A 25,824-nucleotide genomic window follows, 5' to 3' on the forward strand; every position below is an offset into this window, starting at 1 on the left:
TCTTTGACTAACCAGACTAAATTACAGCAATACCTGAAATTTGTATTGGGTGCTTGGCCATTCAGAAGTGGGATTTGACTTGAGTGTAGAAATGCGTTGTTGTGTTTTCTCCTTCATATATTCCACAGGCTGGAGAAGAGAAGAGTGTGAACAAGCTTCAGGGGAAACCAAAAGAGTCTGAGAAGCCAAAAGATTCAGGAAAAGTCACAATCACCAAAGTGTTTGACTTTGCTGGTGAGGAAGTCAGGTGAGTTGGCAGTTTAAGGCTTCTGCTGCAGGCTCGTGCAGAGCACGTGCTGTCCTGCTGCTGACGGGCTGATGCACGTGAAGCAGGGTGTCTGTTCTTGTTTGTATCTTTATGCTTTTAATCCTGAGCACAGAAAGACCTCAGGGAAAATGAGGCCAGACTTTTTTGCTGAGGGCTGCAGAGTACACTTATGTGCAGACCCCAGCCTTTGATCACCTTCAGAATATTCCTGTAAATTCACTTAGGCTTCCCCAGGTTGAAGAAGTATGAAATGATGGCACTGCCAGGGCTGAGGCAAGGAGAGAAATGAAATCAGCACTCAGCGATTGCAGGCACACATTTTATTCTTTCTGTGTAGTCCAAATTGCGTGCTGCTGGCAGGATATCTGCTGGCACTTTCCCAGGGGACATTTACAATCCTGTTCAGAGATGTGCAGGTTGTAAGAGGTGTTTCACTGGGCTCATGGTTAATCACTTCCTCCTCTAACAGCTGCATGAAGGTGATGGGCTAAGTTAAATCACCCTGTAGGCTGTTTGGCTTGTGAAAATCCACTTGAGATGAGCTGCAGAAAGGACAGGTACGTTATAAAGCTGTAAAACCAAAACTGAGGTGAGGTCCTGGTGAGCCCGTTTGGAATCTGCTAAGCTGTGTCTGTTTCCTGTGACAGCAGAGGGCAGCAGATCCCAGCGATAACACCTGAACTGCCCAACTCGGCGGGAGGAGGCGGGGAGCTGGGGCTTGGATTGCTCTTGCTTTTCATGCCAGTGCTGCTGCCTGAGACATGTGGGGAAAGCCATGAGTTCTGGTAGAGGCTTTCCCATTCCCCTGCACAATCTGGACTAAAGGAATGCGCTTTGTTCCTGATAAGATGGCAAAGAATTGTAGCACTGCTTCTCTTCTGAGACTCTAACCCTGCCATCCCCTTTTTGCAAGGGAGAGATGAAGCTTTTTTATCATGGACAGACAAGAACCTGTGGTGGAATTACAGACAAAAACTTTGTTTTCTGGTGCACGGTCCTCAGCACCCAGCTTGTTGTTTGTCCCCACTTCTGAGGTGTGCAGTAAGAGAGTTTGGTTCAGAGGCATTGTCCCACCGGCTGAGAACAGAGGAGGCTTCTGGAGTTGCAGGCTCACACAAAAGCCTCGTTGGGTTGTGATGCATCATCAGGTGGCACATGGCAGAGCTGTGCTCTCAGTGCTCTGGAGTTGCATGAAATCAGAGCGCAGTCTTGTTTGAAATCTGGGCACATCCATCTGTGTGCTGTAGCTGAGTGCTGCGTCCTAATGCGAGTATAGAAGGGAAGGCATTGATTTACAGCTTGCCATGTAGGCTTACCTCAGAGCACTTGCAGAAGGGGATTTTGTGTGCACTAGAGCTTTGAAGCTGAGCTGAACTTTTGAGCTGTTCAGAGCTTGTAAAATGTCTGCCTCGCAGCTTCTGGTTTACCTGTCTGCCAGAAGTCTCAGGTAATTGTTTCTATAGAGTGCCCGCGTTGCTCAGATGTTGGTCTGATTCTGAAGTTTTGTGGTGGTTGCAGATTACAGATGAACCACTGAAGCTTTTATTTCATTTTATTCTGTTTTTGTTTGAGGGCTCAGGGAAGCTTCCTGTCCTTCCCGAAGCTTACAAGACCAGAGCTTGCTCAGGGCTCCTCAGAGCTCAGGGCTCCCCCAAGTTTCGTGCTTCTGGCATCACCATCTTCTCTCTCGTTTTTTAATAGCTGTAGCAAGGACTTTCCAAGCTAGACAGAGTTGTGCTTTTCTGCACCGTTGGCTTTTCTAGTGTCTTTTACTCAATATTGATTATTTCCCCTGGGGATCTGCAAAGGCACAGATGTAAGTTCCTACTAAATGTTGATCAGTTAAGCAAAAGCTGGACCTTAGGCTACATTGAGACTGTAAGCCACTGCTAAAGTACTTATTTACAACAGGATACAGAGCCAGCTGCAGTGAGATCTGGAGGACTGACCGGTCCGTGCTGCTGCTAGAGTTCCAGCACGCTGCTTTCTTTAGCTCTTTGATAGCAGAAAAAGCCTTCCGTGTTTTTCATCCTTTTGATTTTTATGGCTGAGAAACAGCATTCAAAGCTGAAGCTTCAGTGGCGTTTGCACCTCAGAGCGTCTGCTGCGGGTTGCCGTGTGTAGGATGTACAGAGCCACCCCTGCGCCCAGCTGCTGCTGCGGCTTTTAGTTGCAATAGGTGAGGGCCGGAGGGCTTTTTCTTTTGAGTAGCAGGAGGTCGTCTTTGACCCTAATGGCTGCAAACGTTCTGAATACCAAACGCTGACTTCCTTGCCTGGGGAAGCAGCTGGCAAGTCGGTGCTTACAAAAGACGGCGCACGGTAGTTGTGTGTGTTTTTGGACTGAAAGAGCTGCAGTGAGAGAGCTGTCTCTGTTACTTTCCTTTCTAAATGACTTGAGGCTGCTTTAGAGCGTTGCTCTTCTGAAAGCTTGAGAAGAATTTAGATCAGTATTTAGGCACTGAGGGATTCAGGGCACAAATTTCAACAGTCTGCTCATTGAAGCCTTTAACAGAAGATCATTTAGCCCTGATCTTACTTTGCAGAACAATTTATTTTCCCCTCTAAGAAGATGTAAAAGATCTCTTGCATGATTAGAGTAGTAGAAGTCTCTTGAAAGAAATCTCCAGCTACAGGGTTGCACTAGAATAACCCAAGACCTACCTTTTTAAGCTGCCAGCTCCCCTGTGTGTTATTGTTGCACTTGATAGTGCCTGTTTTAATTAGTCCGTGCTTTTAGCAGTTGCTAGTGCTGAACTTTAGGTTCAAAGCATTGCAAATTACTGATGACCAAACAAAGAATCAAATTTAGTGGCTTCTAATTTTACAAAATGTGTGGTTCAGTAATGCCTTCTAAAACAAAAACTAGTTTCCAGGATTCATCTTTGTAATCAATTTCCCTTTTCATCAAGCCATCGAATGGCCCGGGTTGCAAAGGACCACAGTGCTCCTCTCTTTTCAGCCCCCTGCTGTGTGCAGGCTGCCCAGAGCCACATCCAGCCTGGCCTTGAGTGCCTGCAGGGATGTGGGGCATCCACAGCCTCCTTGGGCAACCTGTTCCAGTGCCGCACCACCTTCTGGGTGAAATCTAATATCACTTCTATCACCCTCCTAATATGTAACCTAAACTTCCACTGTCTCAGTTTAAAACCACTCCCCCTTGTGTTCGGTAGATAAGGAGCAGTGGGTGACTGTCACCAGATGTCTGTGACTGGGCAGTGGGAGCGATTTGCAAAGGCATCACTATCCAAATGGAAATTCCAAATTCTTGCTGCCAGGGGAGACTTAAGTCCCTTTGGAACCTCTGGTTTATGAACTTTCCTTGTGCTGAAGGACTTGTGATTGCATTCATAAGGAATTGCATCTCTGGTGCCAGGTTTTGTCTGTTAAAAAATGTAATTGCTGTATGATGAGGCTGGCAATTTTAAGTACTTTGGCCCTTAGCTTGCTTTATAAATTGCTGCTGTGCTCAGGATATCAAAACATTTCTGCACTCCTTTTGTGAATCAGCTTTGTGTCTGTCCAGGATGGCAGCAGAAGGCAGCTCACATGAATGGAGCTGGCCCAGCCCCTTGGTGTCAGGCAGCCACTAACTCAGAGAGAGCAAAGTCGGGCTGCTGAACTTTAGCAGCAGGAGGTTTTAGTTTGAAATTTCTTCTGCGTGCCTTTGTTTGACTTGCAAGGGTGCAGAATTCAAGTGAGAGGAGCAAGGCTGTGTGGCTGAGGTGCCGACTCAGCAGTGGGAGGCCTGTGTTCGAGGCACAGCTTTGCCCAGCAGTCATTGCCCAGAGGAACCCCTCACAGAGCAGGCTCCCAGACCTCTGCTCTTTGGTTCTTTCCTCCACACCCCTCTCTGCTGGTAGCTAGCCTGCTCTTTGCAAGCAGCCAGCATCTCAGAGGCAGTTGCTACTGACTGCTGGAGGACTTGCAGACCAGAATTTGTATTGACCCTTGAGTCTTCTTCTCGAGCATCTTGGCTGTGCTTGCATGCTTGGAACCATTTCTTGTAGCACTCTCAGGTGTCTGGCAGGTGTTCCTGTGCTGTAATTCCTGGCTTCTTGCCACCTCTGGGTCAGAACTGCAAGCTGCACATGTGGCTGCTGGCAGTGAGCTGGGTCTGATTCTGTGGAAACCATTCAGGAAGAGGTTTCAAGATCTTCTCTCCTTGTGGGAGCGTGAACTCTGCTGCTGCCTAAACACAGAGATAAGAGGCTGCAAACATCCCAGCTGTCCTTTCCTGCTTGCTCCCTGTCCTGCTGCTGGATGCTGAAGGCACTGTACTTACTGCTCTGTCCAAACTGCTGCCCACAGGGCCCTGAACCAGAAGCATTGCAGCTAGAGAGCTGGGGGCTTGTTTAATGGGCCTTGCGTAATGGGTAAATGTTTGTCTTCAGGTACTTCCATATTTGAAAGCTGAGCAGATGGTTGAGATTTTGCAGGGTTGGAATGAAGCTCATCTTTTCAGGCTCATTTTGGTAATCTTTATCTGCTTCTTAAGTGCCCCTTTCCAGATTAATTCAGGCTGCTTCTGAAAGTATTCCTCAGTGTTTGCCCGATTAAAGCTTACTGTTTGGTGGGGTACAGCGCTCACTGGGGCAGCTTTAAGGTTGAACTCACGGCCATGAGAACCACCTCATTTACAGTGGGTTTTTCCTACCCTGAGGGGCAGATGATCACCCAATTCCATGGATATTATTTGCTTTTATAAATGGCTTTTAAGTGGGTTTTAATAAGGTATTTAGTGCAAAGGTATTTACAAAGGAACAGAAGGCTCTGATGTGTGTTTGGAGTACTTGAAAGCTTTAGGATGTAGAGGGAGAAAATCCTTTGCTTTCCTATAGAGCTTTCTATCCACGCGTCTCAAAGCATTTTTATGGAGTGATGTTGTTGCCCGTGTGGGAATATGAAAGCTGGGGCATGCTGGAGTTGGTGATGCCCCCTGGTTCCCTGGGGCTCCTGTGTTGAGATACAGGGGACCTGAGTTTCCCCCTGTACCAAAACATCTGGGAAGAGCCAGGAAGGGCTTGGCATCCAAACTCATTCCTCAGTTTGTGCTGCTATGTAGGCTTTCAGTTTACTTTAAAGATTCAGGGAAAAAAAACCAAAACTGTTATTCAGATGGACCTGATATTGGCCCGTAGGTTGGATTGATGGATTTTGGTGGTGGAATTCACAACTTTTTGAGCAGTAGAAGTAAAAGTGAGGTGTGGTGGAGGGCAGGTTCTTTCCTGGAGACTTTTGGAGACTTGCCTTTGCTGATTGAGCCCTTTATCAGCTGATAACGCATCTCCCCTTTGTACAGGAATGCTACTGATGGTGAGAAGTGTGCAGGCAGTGTCCACGGGTTCTTTTTTGGCTGTCCTGTGGGATCCTGGGGGCCGTCATATCCTGGGACAGAGCCGGGCCAGTGGAGTGGGGAGGCTTGAGCCCAGAGCACGGCGCTGAGGGACGTGGCTTAGAGGCACGGTGGTGGCGGGTTGGTGGTCGGACTAAGGATGATCTTGGTGCTCTTTTCCTTCCTCAGTGGCTCTCTGAGGTTCGGAACTTCCTCTGGGCCCTGAACGTGGTCAGCTGCTCAGGAGAGCAGCACTTTGGGCCCGACTGATTCCTTCATGGCAGGAAGTGTTGACCTGTGCACAGCAGAGCTGAAGCTTTCATTCAGTCTTCTGCAGTGACAGGGTGCTGTTTTTTCAGAGATTTCTTTGTGCTGTCTTTCTTTTTTTCTTAGCCTTTGTGCTTGCTGAATAGAGTAACGCTGCCTGTTGGGACAGAAATGGAGGACTGCTCTCTGTCTCTCACCCCAGATCTGCTGTCCCCTTCTAGAGCTTCACACCCTGGATCCCTGGCCCTTTTCAGAGAGAAGGTGGGAACAGCTGCAGGAGAAGTAATCAGATTTGTGAGAACAGCCCGAGCTTTCCAAAATCCTTGTTCAGCTTCTGATTTCCTTCTCAGTAGCTGTGAGGTTCCCTCTGTCCTCAGGTGACAACTGAGATCAAATGGGAAACAAAGGGAATGGAAGCCAAGCAGTCAGGGAGGTGATCTCCTGTGTTGTTGCTTTGCTTGGAAGATGAGTAAGGTAGCTGTGTGAGCAATAGCTGGAGTGGGGAGACTGCTGAGAATGGTGAAGTTAATTTATTTCAAAGGGACAAAGAGTCCAGGGAATTTGCTCCTGCTTGTGTGATTATCCGTCTGTGTTCTTGCTCTGTGGTCTCAGCAGGGCTCAGCCAGATGTGTGAGGCTAATAAGCTCCGAGAGAACATGTAATGCCATTAACTCTCCCTTTACCTTGTGCTGCTTTTCAGGAAGCCCAGATGATGAGCAGCGTGAAGCTGGCAGTGTGCTCACACTGCTTACCGGGTGCGAATCTCGGTCGTTTGTTTTGTGCTCGTGGGGTTTTGTGCAGTGCTGAGTGAAAGAAGGTTGCTTTTAAAATCAGGAGGAAGATTGGTAGTTGGGGTGTACATCTTCCCTTTTGTGGTACAGGTAGTGGGTTGCTTGCCAGCTCAAGGCTGACGTATGTGTGATGTGTTCCATATGTGCTTCTGTATTGCTTATCCATGTGAGTGAGAAGCACCTGGGCATTACCAGAATCTGAGCTCTTCCATTTGGAAAGCTTTTTGAAAAATTTTAAATACAAAGGAAAGTGAGTTAATTGGGGCAGAGGTAGAAACCCCTCTGTGTCTTTTGGTGACGTTTTCAGGATGGCTCTGGTGACAGTAGCAAGGAAGCACTAGGAAAAAAAAGGATGATAAGTAACGTCAGTAACCCCTTAAAAAGTCATTCCAAAGTCTCCTTGTCTGTTTGAGGATTAATAGATCTTCTGGTTTGTAATGATGATGATAATCTGTGTTCATAGAGGTTTGTCTTTGGTCCTCTTTGGCCAAGGGGTTGTAGAGAAATGTATTTTAGTCACTTCCAGTCCCCTACCACTTCCTCCATGAGGCTTGCGAAGTGTGAATTCCTCACCTTTACACTTTTCCAGAGCAGGAGGAGGCTGGGGATGTTGCTGTGTGATCTGAAGGCAGGGTTGAAGCACCCAGAATTATATGGTCTTTCAGTGTGAGTGATGTTTGGAGGCAGCAGCCCAAAAAGGCACCAGCAGCTTTTCTCCACAAAGCACCAAAGTGCTGATCTTGGCATAAGGGAGTGCAGGCAGCAGCCTCCCCGCTCCTGTCCTTCTGGGGTTGTTTTTCCTAGAGGTCAGATCTTGCTTTGGATATCCACGGTTTATATTGGCTTTTTCCAATTTCAAAACCAGCTATTGATTTTTTTTTTTTGGAAGCTGGTAAGTGAAAATAGGCTACCTTTCAAAAAAAAAAAGCTTCAGCACGAGAATGTTTCTGGAGCACATTCTGATAACCTTTCCTCTGTGTGCATCAATCCCCTGATGCTTCACAGCGGGGGCAATTCTCATGTTGTGTAATGCTGACTGACACAAGGGTGGGCTGGAGGTGGGGTCATTACGTGTGAGCAGAGTGAGGTGGTGTGCTGGTTCACTCACGTGGGCATTTGCCTCAGAAATCATGGTGACAAATCCATCCAGAGCTGTAAGTGTGGCTCCTGAAGTAAATCGCAGTCTGTTAAGAAGCTTTGAGAAGGGGGAAGGTCTAACGAGCAGCTCCAGTCCAGGATTTTCATTGATGGATATGCTGATGCGACTTCTGCTTAGCTGGGGAAGTGGGAAGGCAGAGGAGTTCAGTGGGAAGGTGTCAGAGAGCAGCATCTCATGTGTTATTTGGTGTTGGGGAACATGCTGACTGCTGGCTTTCTTCTTTGTTGTTTTGCTTTTGAAAATCCCAGTGTCTGAGCAGGCAGCCAGCTGAAATTTGAGTTGTGCTTCTAAAAAGGTTTGATTCTTTTAAGAATGTGTGCTGGTTTTATCTGAGCACTCTTTTTTACTGGAAATCAGTCTGATGGGAAGGAAGGCTCAAGGTAGCAAGCGTCTCAAAGCATCTCTTAAAAGGACGGCGTGACCTCCAGGTTAACTTGGGTGTATTCTACTACTTGTCTGAAAGAGTGCTCAGGCACTGCAATGGGCTGCCCAGGGAGGCTGTGGAGTCACCTGGGGGTGTTCAAGGAACGTTTGGGTGTTGTGTTGAGGGACGTGGTTCAGTGAGAACTGTTGGTGATGGGTGGATGGTTGGGCTGGATGCTCTTGAAGGTCTTTTCCAACCGTGGTAGTTCTGTGATTCTGTCATTCTGTATTTGGGCACTGTATCTACTTCAGGGAGCTGGGTGACCCGTCTTCTCCTGTCTGTGGGTTCCTGTGGTGCGTGTAGTTAGTGTGGAAATTCTTAGTGGGTGAAAAGCTTAAGAAATAAGTCCCTCCTTTCTCCGCTGTGTAATGGAGGAGACGTTATTTCTGGCTCTGAAGCAATTTCCTGGCTTTTAAAAATCTGGGAGCAAAAGGTGCTTGTTGTTCTGTTCAGATTGCACAGCTGCTCTTCTGCTGCTGGGCAGTGAGGGGCAGTGGTCCTTCTGTTGTGCCTTTGCACAGGGCCTCGGATCCAGTCCCAGTGCCTTGCTGCTTGCTGTGTTTCCCTTCTTTCCACACTGCTGTCTCGTTCCTGACAGCTCCAGGCTCAGTAGGGGCTTTGATGTCTGCTGAGATGCTGGCAGAGCTGGCTTTGCAGCCCACGGGCCTGGGGTTTCCCCTAATGGAAAGCACAGCTCGCCAGATGGTTGTTTTTCTTCTTGTAACACAGAGATTCTGAACCAGAAAGGTTTCTCTATTAGCCTGAAGGGAAGGCAAAGCTGTTCTCTGCCTCACCACCTCATTAACACATTACAAACTGAGTTGAGCTTAGCCTTTTCCCCATGGGGACGCTCCTGCTCTGTGGTCTGTGTTGGCTCCTGCTGTGATCCTGTAGCCTTTGTGTCCAGTGTTTGTGACTGTAAGTGAATTCTGAACCCTGACTCGTGGGACGTGCCCTATTCCTCCCTTGGGCAAGAAAGGAGACCTGCAACATGGATGTTGTGCTGCTTTGCAGGAGTTGAAGGGTTGCAGGGATCTGCTTTGCTTTCGGCGTACTTGCAACTCATGGTGCCAAGGTCAGAAGGCTGTCACACTGCACACAGAGCAGCAGCATCCATCCGTTCACCTGGATTGCTCAGCTTAGAGATGTGCTCTGTAATTTGCAGGTAACCCTTGTGGGAGGTGCAAATAAAATGTTGGGAGGCAGTGAGCAGAGCCCTAGTGCTTGTGGATGCTTAAAGGTAGGGTGGGTGAAGCAGGGAGCTGAAGACCTGTGCCCTGGCTGTGCTCAAAGAACCCCATTCACCGTGCAGTAGCAGTGCACACCTGCTGCCAGGAACAGCACTGGGCAGGCAGCTTGGCCACTGCCTGACTGGGGAGAGCTCCCATCTGATTTGTCTTGTTAAAAATCAGCCAGCAGCTTCCCTGCAGATAGGCAGCCTGCAAAATTCATTTGCGCCAGCATGGTCTTGTCTTTGTTGCCTCAGGGAGCAGACTCTGTCTCCTAAGGAATAGCTTCTCCCACCTGATTTGAAAGCAAGGTCTAGAGGATGTTGTTTCTTTTTCTGATAGGAAGAAAGCCAACATTTTCCTTTGAGTTAGAAAATGTGGATGAGCAATGTGGAACTGTTCATTTTAGCTCTGTTAGCTGTCGGCGGATAACCCAGCATACAGTGACTTCTTACTCAGTGTGCAGTTGGATGTGGCCTGGAGTTCTATGGGGACACTGCTCTCCTGGAAGATGCTGGACATGTGCGTGCCTGCGTCAGACAGCTGCATCTGACAGGGGAAGGCACCTCAGGCCCCTACGAGTTGCCCCCAAAACTGCATCCAAATGGGTTTAAAGAGAGTGTTCTTCCTGGCTCAGAAAGGCTTGGTGTTTGTTTGTTTGTTTTTTTACAATCCTTTCTAGATAAAGTATTGTTGCTCTTTAAGTGATCATTCCAGAAGGCAACTTAATGAGGTTAGGCATGGATGGGGAATACTGAAAAAAGGATAATTAGCCTCATTTTTCCCCCTTTCTCTGTCTGTGAGTCCCCAGAGCAAGTGGTGTTAAGATAATGTGGAAAGTTCTGTAATTGTGTCAGGTCTAAACTGGAACAGGCTTCCCAAGTGAGGACTGAGTGTCCTGAGTGCGAGTGGTGAAGAGCTGGCGTTTTCCAGACCTACTCACTAAGGAGGTGAGGAAGGTGGCACATCTGTGCTGCTGCAACTGGGAGATCTTAGCAGTCCTCTCAGCTCCCCACGCACTCACACTGCAGCAGCTCTTTCTCACCCGATGCTCGCCTGGTGTTGTGGTTAGAAGAATGCTGTTGAGACACTTGGGGTTAAGCTGGAGGGATTTTGGCCCTTGTGTTGTGGTCACCCAGCAGACTATCATCAAGAGGTCCTAAAGGTGACACCTGTAAATATTAGAGGTGCTCAGCCATCTGGCTTTTAGCTTTATTTGATTTTGACTGCTTGGAAGAAGACCTTCCTGCTCTAGTTGCGCAGTACCTTGTCGAGTAGAAGTCTCTGTGCTACCAGACTCCAGCAGAGTCCAACAAATTAATAATTCCCTATGTTTTGGAAGTTTTATTATGCAATTTAACAGCATAGCAGAGTAATGAAATCTGTATGGTGATGTGATGAGAGCGAGTGGTTGTGTGTGTGGATTCCAGGGTCTGCCAGTGAGCAAGGTGCTAGCTACTTGTTCTGCTGCTGACAATACACTTATTTTCACCTTTATTCCTGGATTGCAGTGTGTGAATGGTATCCCAGTAAACGCTCAGGCAAATAGTTATTTATCCAGTATTTACAAGTGATAGGTCTTGTAATTTTCCTGACTAATGGCTGTGATTTCTTCCAGCTGCATTAACGGCTCTCGCTTCTACCCACCAAGAGCAAGAAGTGTTTTGGTTTCTACATGGGGAGTTATTGTCTGCCATAATAATGTAGACCAGAGGATTTTTTTTTTTTTTTCCCTCCCTGGCCTGAGATCTGAGGAAGGATGAAATGTGCAAAGCCTGAGTTAATACATTGTAAAGCCCTTTAATGTTCCTGCCTTTGTCATTCCTACGGAGTGGTACAGGAGTGCTGCTGGCACTAGCCCAGCCTGCCTTGGAGCTGCTGTTGTTTTGTTTTATGAGGCAATCAGGAGGTCTTGTGATGGCATCGCCTACAAAGGTCACTTTTAATTACATTCTTGACACATTCCTCTGTCCCCAGCTGGGCATTCCTGCTAGAACAGGTTGTCCACAGCTTTGCAGCTCCATTGCTGTGATGAACAATTTCAAAAACACGCTCTGGGCAGCTGCCAACAAGCCAGAGTGGGGGGGGAAAATGCAAACATAATGCTTTATTCTGTGCCCAGCCATTGCTGCTGGTACCCTGAGGTGGTGGAGGAAGCAAGTATCCAAGCACGAGCCATCCCTTCTGCTCCAGGTAGCGGAATCATTTCTTTGCCACTGTTGTCACTGTGCCAGAGCCCTCCTGCATACGATGCTGAGGTGGTTCAGCAGGTACAGATGCACAAGCTTTTCCTCTACAATCCTTGTTTGGTTTTTATTCAACTGGCTGCTTTCCTGCTCTGGGAGCTATGACACTCGTGCTGGTCCAACAGACACTGTGCCAGGCTGCAGGCTGGCAAACTCCTGGAGGTGTTTCTCATACTCAGCTTTGTGCTCTGCTTCAGCCATAGGAGGGAAATCGGTCAGCTTTGGATTGGAGCAGCGGGAGGCATCGTAATATTAAGACCAGGAGCCCTATGCTCAGAATGCTGCTGTGCTGCAGGCTGTACAGAGCTGCTTTCCATCATGCAGACCTCAATTTAATTGCTGTTTAATTGCAGATTTCTCTTGGGTTTGTGGAAGTTGAGCATGGAGCCGTCTAAGGAGCTAGGCTGTCACCTTCTAGAGCAACATGTTGTGTGTTTTGTTGTGTCGACTGCTTTTCCCAGCCAGCACTATTCAAGGCCCAGAAGCTTGGAGATTGGATATTAGGATCAACTTAGTCTCTGGAAGAGCAGTGATGCACAGCACAGCTGCCCAGGGAGTGGGAGAGTCACCGTCCCTGGGGGTGTGGGGATGTGGCACTGAGGAGTGTGGGCAGTGGGCATGGTGGGGGTGGGCTGAGTTGGTCTAGATGATCTTTTCCAACCTTAATGATTCTGTGGCCCGTGATGATTGAAGGACCCGTGCCCTGGGTCTGCCTCGTGTTCCTCATGGTGTCTTGAGGAGCAGCCAGGCTGTCCCATGGTGATTCTGATGTACAAATAGGCTGTGGGATTTTACTCGTCTTGGCCTTGGAGAGGGGCTCTGGGGAATTCCAGCTAATTGCTGCCTGAAGACACAGTTGATTCTGCTGAAGGAAATTCACATACATAGGGTAACCTTTGGAGTGTGATCACTGCGTGGTGCAACTACTATTAGAGTGCTATGAGTGGGTGGTGTGTTTGGGATGTTTGAAGTTGCAGTGATGCTGTAGCAAGGCTTTCCTTTATTCCTGAACTGCCTTTCCCACCCACTTGTTTCCAGCCTGATCATCAAACGCTTCCGAGTGCTCGCAACTGGGGATTTGCCTCTATGCTTGTGACTGCCACCCCTTTGAAAGGGGGGAAAATGGGGTTAATGTGGTCTGCACTGGCAGCAGAGGGCTGAGCAGGAGGTGTTTAGCACAAGAATTGATTATTTCTGAACTTGCCTTTCCCACTGTACATGCTAGAAGGACAGTTTCCTTTCCACGCCGGACACTGATTCACTGTCAGCAGTGCATGCGTGCACAGTGGTTCTGTAAGAGGGGGATTTGAGGGCCCTGGTGCCTCTGGGCTTAACAAGTAACTGCACTGTGCTTCCCTCATGCCAGGCTTTGGAGCAGCAGTCCAGCTGGCTCTGCACCTGCGTGGGTTTCTCCAGGTCCAGCAGGAATCCCGCAGCCAGCTCTAGGAGGGAGGCACTGAATGCTGCTCTGCTGCCCCAGCTGCAAGCTCTGGTGCTGGCTTGCTCTGCACGAGCTGTTGGCTTGCAGAGGTAGGAGGCAAGCAGCATGCAGCCTGTTTTAACAGGGCAGACCCTGCAACCGAGGAGGCTTTCAACTAAGGGTCCGATGCTGGGCTGGCCAAACTGCAAGTCAGGCTGCCTCCTTCGGGTCTGTGCTCTCTGCAGACAGAGCCCAGGGCCAGGGCCGTGCTTACGGATTTCCTTTTGAAGGGAGCAAAACTGTTAGCTTGGCAACCTCATTAAGAGCTGCTGAAAGCGTGAAAAGCGTGTTGCTGGAGGCAGGTCATTGCAAATGAGGGGATAAAGTGGATGGGGTTGCTAGCAATTAATTATTGAGTGGTTTTCCAGAGATTCTTTCTCATGTTTGTAATTCATTCACTACAGTAGATGCCGTATTGATTTATACCTTCTTTGACGTTCGATATATTATGCCCTCAGGGCCCCAAACAAAAATTAACTGGAAAATGAGAGTGCATCTCAGCCACCCTGCCTTGCTGGAGCCGTGTGCCCCACACCAGGCTCCCTGCTCAGCCTGGGCTGTGGACGTGGCCAGGCCTGTGCAGTGGGTGGCACTGCAGCTGCCCAGCAGCCAAGGCCATCAGGAGCCCAATTAGACTGCAGTGCCCCTTGGTGACCTGAGCAGAGCTCGGTGGCTTTGAGAGGCCTGTTTGAATGAATAAGCATTCCTGTTCATTTGGAAAAAATCCCCCTCCTCCCCTAGCTCTAATTAGCTGGTCCTTTTTTCTGCTGTGAATACAGAGAGTAATTGCAGTGAAATCTCACCAAGATGCAAATTCTTTGTGTGGAGCTGATAGAGGTGGTCTTTGTGCAATGTTGTGCCCAGCAGACCAGCTCTAGTACCTGCTTTCCGTGTTTCATTGCTGGATCTTTGTTTTTATTGGCTTTTTACCCTCTGGTTTGTCTCTTTTCTCTCCGACAGAGTGACTAAAGAAGTGGACTCAACGTCAAAAGAAGCAAAATCTTTTCTGAAGCAGCAAGAGAAGTGGCAGTCATCAGCTCCAAGTTCCCTCCCAACTGTCTCTGGGTGAGTCTGTTGTTTCCCTCCCTTGCACGGACTGCTGTTGAGAAAGATGGTGCTCTTGTTGATGTAGCAGGCTTTGCCCTGTGACATATATAAGCTGATGGATGTATGTTTTCTGCAAGAGTTTGGTGGGAGCAAAACCAGGCTGGGAGGATGTGATGCTCTGTGGGGAGGGAAGCGGGGGAGCAAGCTGTAGTCCTGGTGACTCACTGCACAGCACACTTGAATTTCTCAATCCTCGTAAATCATTCATCCTGGTAAGGAAATATTGTTTTGATCGTCCTGAGCGACGTGATGAAACTGGAGGTAACACAGGAACATGCCTGAAACTGCCTGCAGTTCCTTTGGAAGGTGCTTCCTTCAACCAGAAGAAACCATGATGGGCTGGGCTATGACTTATAAACTTTAGGGGAGCAATCTTACGAGACATGTTTCAGCCTCTCTGATGTTCTCTATACCATTTCAGTGTGGATTTGACACCTCTTGTTCAAGCTCATAATTCAGAGATTATCATAATGCTGTCAAAGACATGAGGGGGTCGGGTCCTCTCGGCATCTGACACGACCATGAGGTTTTCAATGAGCTCGGGAGATAACTCATTTCTAGGGAACACAGGAGGTGCTTCTCTTCCAGCAGTGATTTTTACTGTTGGTCATTTGCATTTATATTTGGAAGGCATTAGCCGGGTATAATTTGGCCACGCAGAAACAGGACTTGTCAAATAAATGCATTCTCCTTACCATCTGCTGCAGAGCAATTCTCCAGCATGGGTTAAGGCTGCCTTTTCCTGAGATAGGATGGGATTCAGTGGCTGCAGCTGGGTTGTCACACGTGTTTCCAGCTAAGTGCTGCATAGCTCGTGGTTAGATCAGGGTAGTGAGAGCACAGTATGCAGCATGTGTGATTTAACAGCTGCTGTTCCCCGAGATGAATGAACAAGTAAATGAGCATAGTTGCTGTTGTTCATGCAATGCAACAGTTTGCCCCTGCGGGGTTCACCAGTTTTAGCGTCAGTGTTTTGTGGGGAGTTTTGTGCTGGAAAACCTTTGGGTTGGGTTGGCATTCTTGCTTCATCTTGGCTGACTGCAGAGGTGGTTCAGATGGCAGCTAATTGTCATGCAGACTGCTGGCCCTCCTGTCTCTCCCGTCCCATCTCTCACCCCCAGCAAAATCGCTACTGCTCTGAGTGCAGGCTGGCTCTGTAGCTCACTAGGAGAGTTTTTATGAGGCTTAATTAGGTCATCATTCAGCTTGCCAGCATGTGATTTTGCAGTGACTGCTGCTTGCCCTGAACGTGAGGTGTCATGACTTACAGGGCTTGTGCGTCTTGCCTTCCTTCGGAGCAGCAACTGTGCCTTCCCTTTCACAGCCTGCTGCAGAGCTCCCTGCACGTGACACAGAGACACAGCTTTGCTATTTTGCTCAGTGTGGGGAACTAACCAGCACTCTTTTTATTATCCAAGCCCTGAGTTTGCTGCTCTGGAGCACAGAGCCACAAGAGCTCTGGTGACGTGCTGGGGCATTGCTGGGGGAAAGATGGAGCCCAGTGTGGCCTGATGGCTCTTCGCTGGTGCCCTTTGGCTACTTTGGCTAAGTTTTGGGTGTGTTTCTCACTTGCACGTTGAAATAGGCATCTAGTTGGGGTCAGTATTGCTAGAAGGCACTGAAATGCATGCGATTTGGGAACCTGGATGTGCTTCTGAGCACCTATTGTTCAGTGAGCCATTGTCAGCCTCCAGGAGCTTTATATCTGCTATAATTAAATAACAGAAGTAAATAAGTCTGCGTGCAGGGTGTGTGAGCAGCTCAGAGTGGCCTTTCCATCTGACTTTTCTTTCTTTACCTTGCAAGCAGCCTGCACTATTTCTGAATGCAGCCAGCCTACCCTGTATTTATTTAATTTCCTTTCTCTAAACAGATAGAAGTAATCCAGGAAAGCAGCAGTCACAAAAGCAAACATCCGGTCCTGCGTCTCTGCACTGAAAACCCTTGCAGCTTACTGGTCCAGGGGAAGGGATGTTTGGGGCTGAAAGAGCATTTCCTGAATGCGTTTAATGTCCATACGGGATGTGCTATAAAAAGCTGGAGTTGTGCTCATAAGGGACACGGGGGTGGTTGGAGGGGAGTAAGTTAAACACTTGGCTGTAATTAAAGCCAGGAGCACAAAACAGCCCACCCGGTTCTCTCAGCAGGCTGTGCTAGGAAGGTCAGCAGCCTCTGGTTCCCAGGGCTGTGGTGGTTGCTCAGCCTCTCCGTGGTTCTTGATGATCCTTATCGTGTCCTCCCATGGCATCCTGCTTCTGGGACATGGTGTGCACAGCCGGCAGCGGTCCATCAGCAGCTGGTATCACTTTGGTAGAGTGTCCTGGGGCTACTGCTTTGTTCCAGAGGTGTTTCTGTAGTCCTGTTAGGTTGCACAAGCCTGCTGGTGATGCTGTCAGAGGTGTCTGCTAGAAGCAATGAGGGTTGCCCTCTGGGTGTCTTCTCCTTGGAGACACCCAAAGTCTGGCCCGACAGGGCTCTAAGCACCTGATGGAGCTGTGTCCTCCACAGGGTGTCCCTGTTCATTGCAGGGGAGTTGGACCAGGCGGCCTTGAAGGGTCCCTCCCGATGCAGACGGTTCTGTTCTGTGATACAGAGGCTCAGGTCCCTCTGTGCAGTTCTTGCTGCTTGTCAGAGCACGGTGGGATTGCAGAGTGGTGTTTCTGCAGCAGTTATGAAAATGTGCAAGATGAAAGAAAAAATGTAGCTGGTGGATTTTATTTGAGATCCCCCTCAAGGCAGCTGTTTCTACAGAGCCTGAACAGGAGCCTTGGCAAAAAAGGGAGGTTTCACACTTGCTTTGTTCTTGCGTTCGCTTATTAACCAAAACCATTTGTAATTAAATGTGGACGTGCTCGCTCAGCCCAGCTGTTGCTTTTGTATTTGATCCTGCCTGAAATTACAGCAGTGGCTGCGTGACCTCCCAGGCCTTTCCTTACCTTGCAGGCTGGCAGAAATGCAGGCTGAAATCCGCTTTTGCAGTGGGGTCGATAGGCATGGTGTGCGCTGATCCCGGGCTGAGGTTGGCCTGTGAGGGTTTGGACCTCAGAGCAGGACATGGCAGGAGGAAGAGCTGTAGGAGAGCTCAGCCTCAGAGACAAATGCCTGCTGTCAGCACAGAGAGCACAATAACCTCCAGCCTGGTCACCATGAGTGCTTCTCTCTGCTAGTCTGCAGCAGAGCAACTCATGTAGGCTGACCACTAAACGATGCAAGTCATTGCTCTGCAGCGTGCTACTGGTGGAGCAGAGGGGCTTCAGCAGGAAGACGTCTGTACGTGGCTTCTCTCCCACCTTCAGTGTGCAGAGGAGAAAAAATGGCAGTTGAGGTGGGAGGATGTGGAGGACGAGCTCCTTACGCTGTCCTTGGAGGACCTTGAGCGTGTTTGCAGCATCCTGACTTCCTAATGCCATTTGGAAGCTGAACTTCCCCCTGAGCCTGGTTGCTTCCAGGGGCTGCTTTGTATCCAAAGCTTTTCTTGCAAAAGATGCTCTTTCTTGCACGACCTGGCTGGAGCTAATTGGATCCCTTTGCTATTATGACTAACACACGTTCCTTGGGATTGTGAGTGGATGCTGATGAGACAGACACCTGGGCTCTGTGAGCCTCCGATGATCTGGAGCCATGCAGCAGCACTCGTGTGCCTCCAGGGTGCAGCTTCATTTCACAGCAGCCCCTCAGGCCTTTTCTTTTTTCAGACGGCAGGAATTTACATTCCATTTCCAGCTCAGTACTGCATGCGGTTATTCAGCTAAAACGTGCACGTTTAGCGTGTATGGGCAGAATGAAGATGCAAATAAAGCTAATAATCGAGACCTTCTGCTTAGCTGGAGGTGGGATTTTTTAGTAGTCACATATGCAACTGAATAGTGCACTTGCTAGGCATTTCAAGAGCTGTCAGCTTTCTCCTGTACTTCCCTGACTGTGCTCCAGAGAGTGCTGTTTCTCTGGATGGAGAAGTCTCAGCCACTTGCACCAGGGCCGAGGAGCTGGATGTGAGCGTGCAGGGCATATTGCTGTGTGCACAGGAAGAGGAACCAGCCCTGGGCAATATTCATGTGCCCTACAGCTAGTTTTACTTGTTTCCTATTCATACGCTTTGGTTGTGAGAGATGAAATGTGACAGTAGTTTCTCCACTGAGTAATTCCTCTCCTTACATTTTTTGTTGTTTTTATTTTTGTCTTAATTGTTTCTCGTTAGCGACTGTCTGCTGCTCTGTGCTTACCCACCCTTTGAGTCAATGTGGTAACAACGCTGGGTGCCTTTTTTGGGAACACCTTGGTTTGTTTGTGAAGTAGGCTGAGGTGAATTACCCCGATGGGATTGGCAGGGAAAGGGAAGTGTGTCACTTGGATAGGGACAGCTGGGTTGGTACGGAAGAGAAGGCCTTCAGCCATCACAAGAAGATGCTGACTGCTGTATGCAGTCACTTGTATGCAACGCATGCCAAACCCCTTCACCCTCTGGGATTTTGTTTGAGAAGCCTTGTGCCTCGTGTCCCAGCCTGGAAGCAACGTGTGCACTGCACGTCCTTCTTTTGAAATCGTTTCCCAGGAGCCATCCGTTCTTGTTCTCAGGCACAATGAGTCAGTGCCTTCACCCCAGCCTGTGCTGTACAGTAGCAATGAATGAGATCTCTAGCTCTGCTCGTGCTGTCCTGCAGCTCTTCTAGCATGTGTGCAGCTGCCTTTGCCTGGGGCAAGGGCATCGTGTTGGAAATGTCCAGCAGTGCACAGGGCTCTGTGCCATGCTTCAGCCCTGTCTTGATGTGGCTAAGCTGAATCCTGGGCTGGACTAACTGGGATCAGCTGTTTCTTCTTCTAGTCTTGCTGGAGGTTCAGCAGAATGGAATCTCAGCTATTTGGAGACTTATACTCTCTAAAGAATCTGTCTTATAAAATACAAACAACCCCCCACCAGCCCAGGGCTTTTGATAATTCCCCAATGAAAGTTGCAGGGCAGTTTTCCCTTAGGGCACCACGGGTTTTATGAGGCTTTTTTTCATTTGCTTTCATCTCTTAGATCACGAGCATTTCTCCTTTTCTCTCTCTGAAAATGATTGAGGAAATTAACTTCTAATGGGAACCGAAGCCAGCTGTATTTGTTTTCTAGACCCCTAGCAAGGTGGCACAGGGAAGCCCCTGCATCTTCCCGTGTTAGCTGGAAGGAGAGGTGAGAGGGGAAGCTTTGTTTTAAGGTTACAGTCTGGAACTGCAAAGAGCTCCAGATCCCAGCTGTGCCATGGCTTGGGGGTGTCTGTTGAGAAGATTGTTTCCACTCCTGCCTTATTTTGTTTTTACAGTGCCTCCCTGCATACTAACTGAGCTGTGCCGTGTCCCTTGAGCATCTCCCCCATACCAGATGCTTGTATTACATCGCCTTGCTTTCCCACACTTGCCTTTCTCATTTTTTCTCACGTCAAGAAAAAAGTTCAGCTGGATCATTCTCCATAAATACGAACCGGCGCAGCGAGGCCGGAGTGACAGCCTCAGTGATGCTCCCTGCTTTCAGTGCTATTGCCCCAGGCTTCTCACGTACTGGTGGCTTCATTCTTGGAAAATCAGCACAGCAATATTTTCCAGTGTGCTTGTTTGCCAAATCTTTGATCTGCTTGCTAGGCTGTCAGCCTTGCACAGGACTGGGCTTAGAAATCAGACAAGCCCAGGCTGGATACTGAGATGTGAAATCAAGCAATTAGGCTTAAATGGGAAAGTTACTGACTAAAATGCTGCCCTTCTCCTTTATTTTCTTAAAGGAGTTGTTGGCATGAAGCTGAGCTCTTGAGGGCAGCGATAACTTCCCCCACTGGCATCACTGTGCAACTGCTCTTTTGTTTGCAGAGAGGGCCTGGAGCAGTGTGTGCCCCAGCCCCCCATGTGAGGTTGCTCAGGGAAGCAGAGTGCTGCCCTGGTGTGGAGGTGAGGAACCCCCAGTTCTTTCCTGCCCGTTTCTTCTTCCCATCCAAAATGTAGAGCCTCAAGGATCTGCCCTGCAGATTGAGCAGAAAGGGCACCTTGAACCAGCTCCAGACTGTCTTGAGCTCTCCAGAGTGCGCTAATCCGCCCTGCCAAGCCGTGGAGTGCTTCATTTCCCCATGCTCAGGTTCAAAGCCTTCCTGATGTGTTGGGCCACTGCCTTCGACATCACACGCTTCACAGCAAGCACAGCTCTGGGGCCTGCCCCATTCCAAAGGACCCTCTGCCTGGGCAGATAAGAGCACTGCTGGCAGTGGCACCGCAGCCATTGCTCTGCAGCACGTGTGGAAGCATGCGCGATGCTCTGGTACCCTCTGTGTCAGGGAGCTGGGTTACTTAACATTTCTGTTGGCAACTGCTCTATTTTCTAGGAATCCCAAAGAAAGGCACCTTTGTGCCCTCTTTTCTCAGTGTTGTTATTGCATCTACAGCCAGTTATCAGCAAAGGTAGATAAAGGACTGTCTGACCTGCTCTCGTGCAGCAGCTCTGATATCCTTCTGGGATCTGCGCTCCAGTGCCGTTGCTGTCAGCCTCCAGGCAGCCAGGGGACAATGCAGATGTCTGTTCATCGCTGAGCTGAGGCATTGAGAACAATGATGGTATTTCTTGAAGTAACAAGTCCTGGGCATGTGCAGCGTTGGACTGTAGCACTGTTTTTTTTTTTTTTCAGGAAGCAGCAGGCCAGGTTGGAGCACCCATGAGTACAAACCTAGGGGAAATTTGCACCTTTCTGATAGCTGCAAAGCACAGAAAAGGGAGCAAAGGCTGTCTTTGAGGTGCTCGCCTGTTACACTCGTGACCTGTAGCGTACACATGGCTGTGTGGCATTAGGAGATGAGTGCAAATGCTCATTCAGCAGCACAGAGGGGGTTAAAGCAAACCCGCACAGGCTGGTTGACTGCAGCTCCTGGCTTTCATAATGCAAAGCTGGTGGGAACCCAGCCCAGTGCTCCTCTCCCCCTGCCCCTTCCCCTGCTGGAGGCACGCTGACCTTCCTGGCTCCCGGGGAGCTGCCTGCCAGTGCACAGCAAGGCCTTGCAGAAAGCAGAGGCGTAAGCGCATGAAAGATGAGATTATTAGACTTTCTTGGGAGAGCACTGAAAGAGTAATTTTCTGGCGTGCTCGTGTTGTTTCCTTCCAGGGCGGCTGGTATGTAGCATGCTCTCTCCTCATCTGGGACCTGTAGATTTCTCCTTGCAGGGAGCCTACAGATGCAGCTGGTGTATGCAGTATCTCCATCCCTCTGGAGATGGGTACGTGGGGATGTTCTTTGCTTTGCCATGCCCTCTGTGTGATGCACAGCAAGTTGCTTAGGCCAGAGCCCAAAAAGGTATAAATAACTCTTAATCCTGTTCTTTGCTTAGATCTCAGGAAGGTTCAGGCACTTTGGTGTGGATCTACCCCCTGGACCTGTGCTTTGAAGTGAGGTGTTGGAGGTACAGCCAGCATGCTGCCATGTGACAGGAGCGTGCCAATTCCCAGAGGAGGAAACTTGTTTGTGCAGCACCTGGCACACTGCTCTGTGCTGCCAAAGCTCCTGCAGTGCTGACCCTGCTGCCAGACCCTGCATCCTTCCCTGTAACCACACTTTGCAGTAGAAAAGTGTGAGACAGACAGTGCAGCCCAGGACCTCTGGTGTAGCGTTTGCTTTAAGCACAGCACCATCGTGGCATTTTTCCTAATGTGTAAAATCCCCTCTCCCTCCCTGCTGTTAGCAATAACCCTTTGGAAAGTTGGAAGGGCTCTCCGCTTCCTTTCCTGCTCACACGCATGCACTGGAGTGCCTCACCAGCAGTGCTGGGCTCTTTGCACTGGGGGGAGGTTTTTTCCTACTTTCTCAACTCGAAGAAGAGTGTGTAGCATTTGTTTTGGAAACAATACCACTTCCAGGAGATTACATGGCCTCTGCAAACAGATCAGTATGAAACAGGTCGTGTGCTTTGGGCTGACTCGGGAGCTTGTATAGGATAGCTGTCTCCTTCCTTGCTTTCTGGTTTCATGTCCAATGTGTTTATCAAGTGTTCTTTCTTTTTCTCTTTTTTTAAACATCCAAACCTTTAAACTATGTGGCACAAACAGGATGCTTAGCACCTTCCCACTGGTCTCCACTGGTCAGTACTTTGGTTGCAAGGCAGCCAAATTCGTAGGGATTTTCCACCTAGCTTTTCTCCAGGAAAAGTAATGGCAGATATTAACAAGAGGTTGTTTATCATCGGCTGTTGAGAGATGCTAACTCTCCTCGACTTTCTTTATTACAGATTTCTCTTGGGGGGAAAAAAAAGAGTTTCCTGTCTCCTTCCTGTAGCAGCAGGCGATCCGGGTGGGAAGCAGATAGCACTGCAGTCACAAGGAGCACTTTCCTGACCTTGCACGGTGTCCCAGGGCAGTGGGGCCATAGGAGAGCTTTGATACCTCCCTGCTCCATGTGCTGCAGTGCAGGGCTTGCAGGTGTCCGTGCCACCTTGTCCTTGGCTGCTAAAGTCATCTTCAGTGAGGGTCAGGTCTGACACTTGTAAATGTGCTCAAGTGTTGTCCTTGGCCATGGGATTTCTGGCCATGTTGTTCCTTTAGGAGGCACTGAGATCATGTTGGCAGGACTCAGAATGTGAATCCGTATCAGCTCTGCCCCGGGTTGTGATAAACCTGGAGTGTTGCATCCTGGGGCTGGAAACCCAGGCAGAAGTTGGCGCGTTACCTCCACACGTGCATCTCAATGCCAGAGCTGCTGCTTTGTCTGCCATGTGCTGAGCTGGAGGAGAGCGGCTGGACAGCAGCCACATAACTAGGGAGCCTCTGCTTTCTGTATCAAACTTCAACAAAAGAATCCTGGGATGGTCCTGGGAACTCCTAAGTAATGTTCTGGGTGGGATTCTCAAAGCGAAGCTGAGTCGCTGTGATTTTCCTCCAAGTGCTGCCTGTGATGTGTTGCAGTGCTGATGGCTGATGGATAAACCCTAGCCTGTGCCAGCTGTGACTGCCATGGGGCACGGCCATCCAACAAACCCAGGTGGATGTAAAGGTTTGCGAGAGCCCGTGCAGTTAGTGCATCGTTCTCTTAGGCAATTTGAGCCAAAATAGTGGGTTGTAATGTATGCTGATGGTTACTCAAATAGGTGAAAATCCTTGGGATTGAGCATCCCATGTGTGTACCCTCTGAAGGAGCCTTTGTGTAGTGTTGCTGAGGCTTGGTTAAAATCTGCAGCTTGGGTGTTCAGGGCAGAAGTGAGGGCACCTGGGTGGGAACCCAGCCCAGGGTTACCCAGCATCTCTGGCAGGTAAGATTCCCCATATAAGAGCCTGATCTGGAGTTTCCCATTTAGACAAACCCAACATGGCAGCCTGCTGAGCTCCTTTAGCCAACTGCATTAAGCTAAGACTTCTGGGGGTGAAGGCCAGAGATGCTCCTGAGTTTTGCACAGCGCATTTCTGCCTGGGCGCCTCTGTGCCAAACCAGAGTGCTTTGCTCTGGGAGAGGGCTTCAACCATTCTGGAACTGGAGACCTCAAGAAATGAAGAATGCTTCTCTTTCTTGGAGATGAACTAACCGATTATGGAGCAAATGGTTTGAACCAGATAAAAATACACCAGGACTTTCCAGAAGCCAGCAAATTGCTTGTGCTGTGCTTTCGTGCGCAGTCACCAGGACATGGCTGTGTTTGGGGCTGTTTAATCAGCAGCATGCTGCTGTCCCTCTGCTCTCCAGCACTCTCCAGGTCTGCACATCTCTGAGGACGAATGGTGGCTGATTTGTGACACTTCCCAATTTGACCAAGGGCAAACTCCAGAGCCTCATAGCTGTGAGTGACCTTTCTTCCTCGTACGTGGAGATAGATAAATGTCAGGGTGGATGTCTGCCACCTGGCTGGTGCATCACCCTATCCATTTTTATACACGCACCTTGAGCCTGGATTACATACATATGTGGTTTGTTTTTCTGTTGGTGATAAAGCTGAAAACACAGCTTGTGTTGGAAGGAAAGGGGCTGTTGATGTTAAATATTGATACCAATACAGAAGGGCTGTGGCTGTGAGTGTGGGAAGCCTCAAAGCGTTAGCTCAGAGATTGTGCTGAATGCCATGGGGATCCCTGCGCTGTGTGAAGTGAAAGAGAGGGCTTTGTGAAGTGCTAACACGCTTCAGATGCAGGCATAATGGACAAGGCTCTCTTGGGCGTGCAGGCTGTGGACTTGCAGGGCTGAGAATGGGAACAGGAAGATATAGAAAGGAATGAGTCTTGGGGAGAGGCCCCGGCAGAGAGTTTTTTATGTACTTTGATTTGTGATGTAACTGAAAAGAAAGCAGCTGCCCAGAAATCCAGGCGCCTATGGATTGATTGCTGTAGAGGAAAAGGTGAAGACCCCATTCCTTGGAGATGCTCGGGCACAGTGAGTTGGATGCAGTGGTTGTCGGAATGGCCAGCACCTCTCTTTGGAGATGGCTGCTTAGTTTGCTCCGTCAGCTGATCAAGTCCAACAGGCATCCAGAAGGCACGATAAGGGCTGGGAATTTCAAAGCAGCTTTCAGCGTTGTTCTCACCTCTCAATTATTTTGGGACTCGGAGCCACAGGCAGAGTTAATGTTGGGGTTTGTTGCCCCTTCTCCAACACAGCGTCCATGACGTGGCTTGTGCATACCTGCTGCTTTTCAGAGAGCTTGTGAGCAAAGGCATGGCTTTGTGCAGCCTGAGTGTGCTGCTTCCAAATCCTCGCTGACTCCAAGCCTTGCTGTGCTGGGTCTGACACACTCTCTTGCAACTGGATTTGCTGAGCAGCACCTGCTGGGGCACGCAGGTTCCAGCACTGCCTCCATGTTTTGAAGCCCCCCTTGAAGATGGAGAGCTGGCTGTGGGCTGTTCTCTGTGTCTCAGTGCTATCTCAGTAAGCCATGTTGAGAGGTTCCCCTTGCAAGCATGCTCTTGGGTGGTGCTGGAGACAAGGGCCTGGGTTAGCTGGGCACTTGGGCATTGAGTGACTTGCAGTATCTGCTGCCCCCAAAGGTACTTTGCACACAGATCTGTCGTGGAGAGTATGGGGACAGCATCATTTGTGGCTTAGAGCTGAGCCTTTGTGTCATCAGAGTGTATCTCTACACGCAGCTGCTAGTGCTGATGGTGCTTGCAGTCATAGCTCACCCACTGTTACTTTGTGGTATCTTCATTTTTTTTCTTAAATTAAATGGAAGCTTCAGTTTCACACGTTTCTTTCCAGATTTCTTTAAAGCTCTTACGTTCACCCCTGCCTGCCACTACAGCTTTCCCTGGTAGATTATAGCCTGCTGGAGAACACAGAGCACATTGTGAGGCCCAAAGCAGGAGCTGACTCAGCAGTCCTTCCCTTTAGGCCGCTGCTGTTCATGGAACGGGAGGTTAGGTTTAAAATGCTTCTGCCAAAAAATGTTGCTGCTGTAACAGAACTGGTGCCCGTTTCATTAGTAGTCGCTGCATCCTTTAACTTAAGCTTCATAAAAAATTGCAGCCCTCTACAGCCTTAACTTAAACACTGGGAAAGAGGGTTTTCCTTTCGCATGCTGGAATAATTCTGATTTTT

At 49.1% G+C, this 25,824-nt stretch overlaps 1 protein-coding gene across 1 annotated transcript in view; it reads left to right on the forward strand.

The window, feature by feature from the left end:
* The window catches only part of CFDP1 (craniofacial development protein 1), a 48,280-nt gene that overhangs the window by 1,561 nt on the left and 20,895 nt on the right, over positions 1-25,824 (forward strand). The window contains exons 4-5 of the mRNA XM_042834775.1: positions 129-247; positions 14,159-14,263. Of these exons, the coding sequence (XP_042690709.1) occupies positions 129-247; positions 14,159-14,263 (224 nt within the window). The remainder of the gene's footprint in view (positions 1-128; positions 248-14,158; positions 14,264-25,824) is intronic.

Source organism: Centrocercus urophasianus, unplaced genomic scaffold, assembly GCF_019232065.1.
Source record: "Centrocercus urophasianus isolate 14NV4802_14NV808 unplaced genomic scaffold, USGS_Curo_1.0 seq_49, whole genome shotgun sequence".
Lineage (NCBI taxonomy): Eukaryota > Metazoa > Chordata > Aves > Galliformes > Phasianidae > Centrocercus > Centrocercus urophasianus.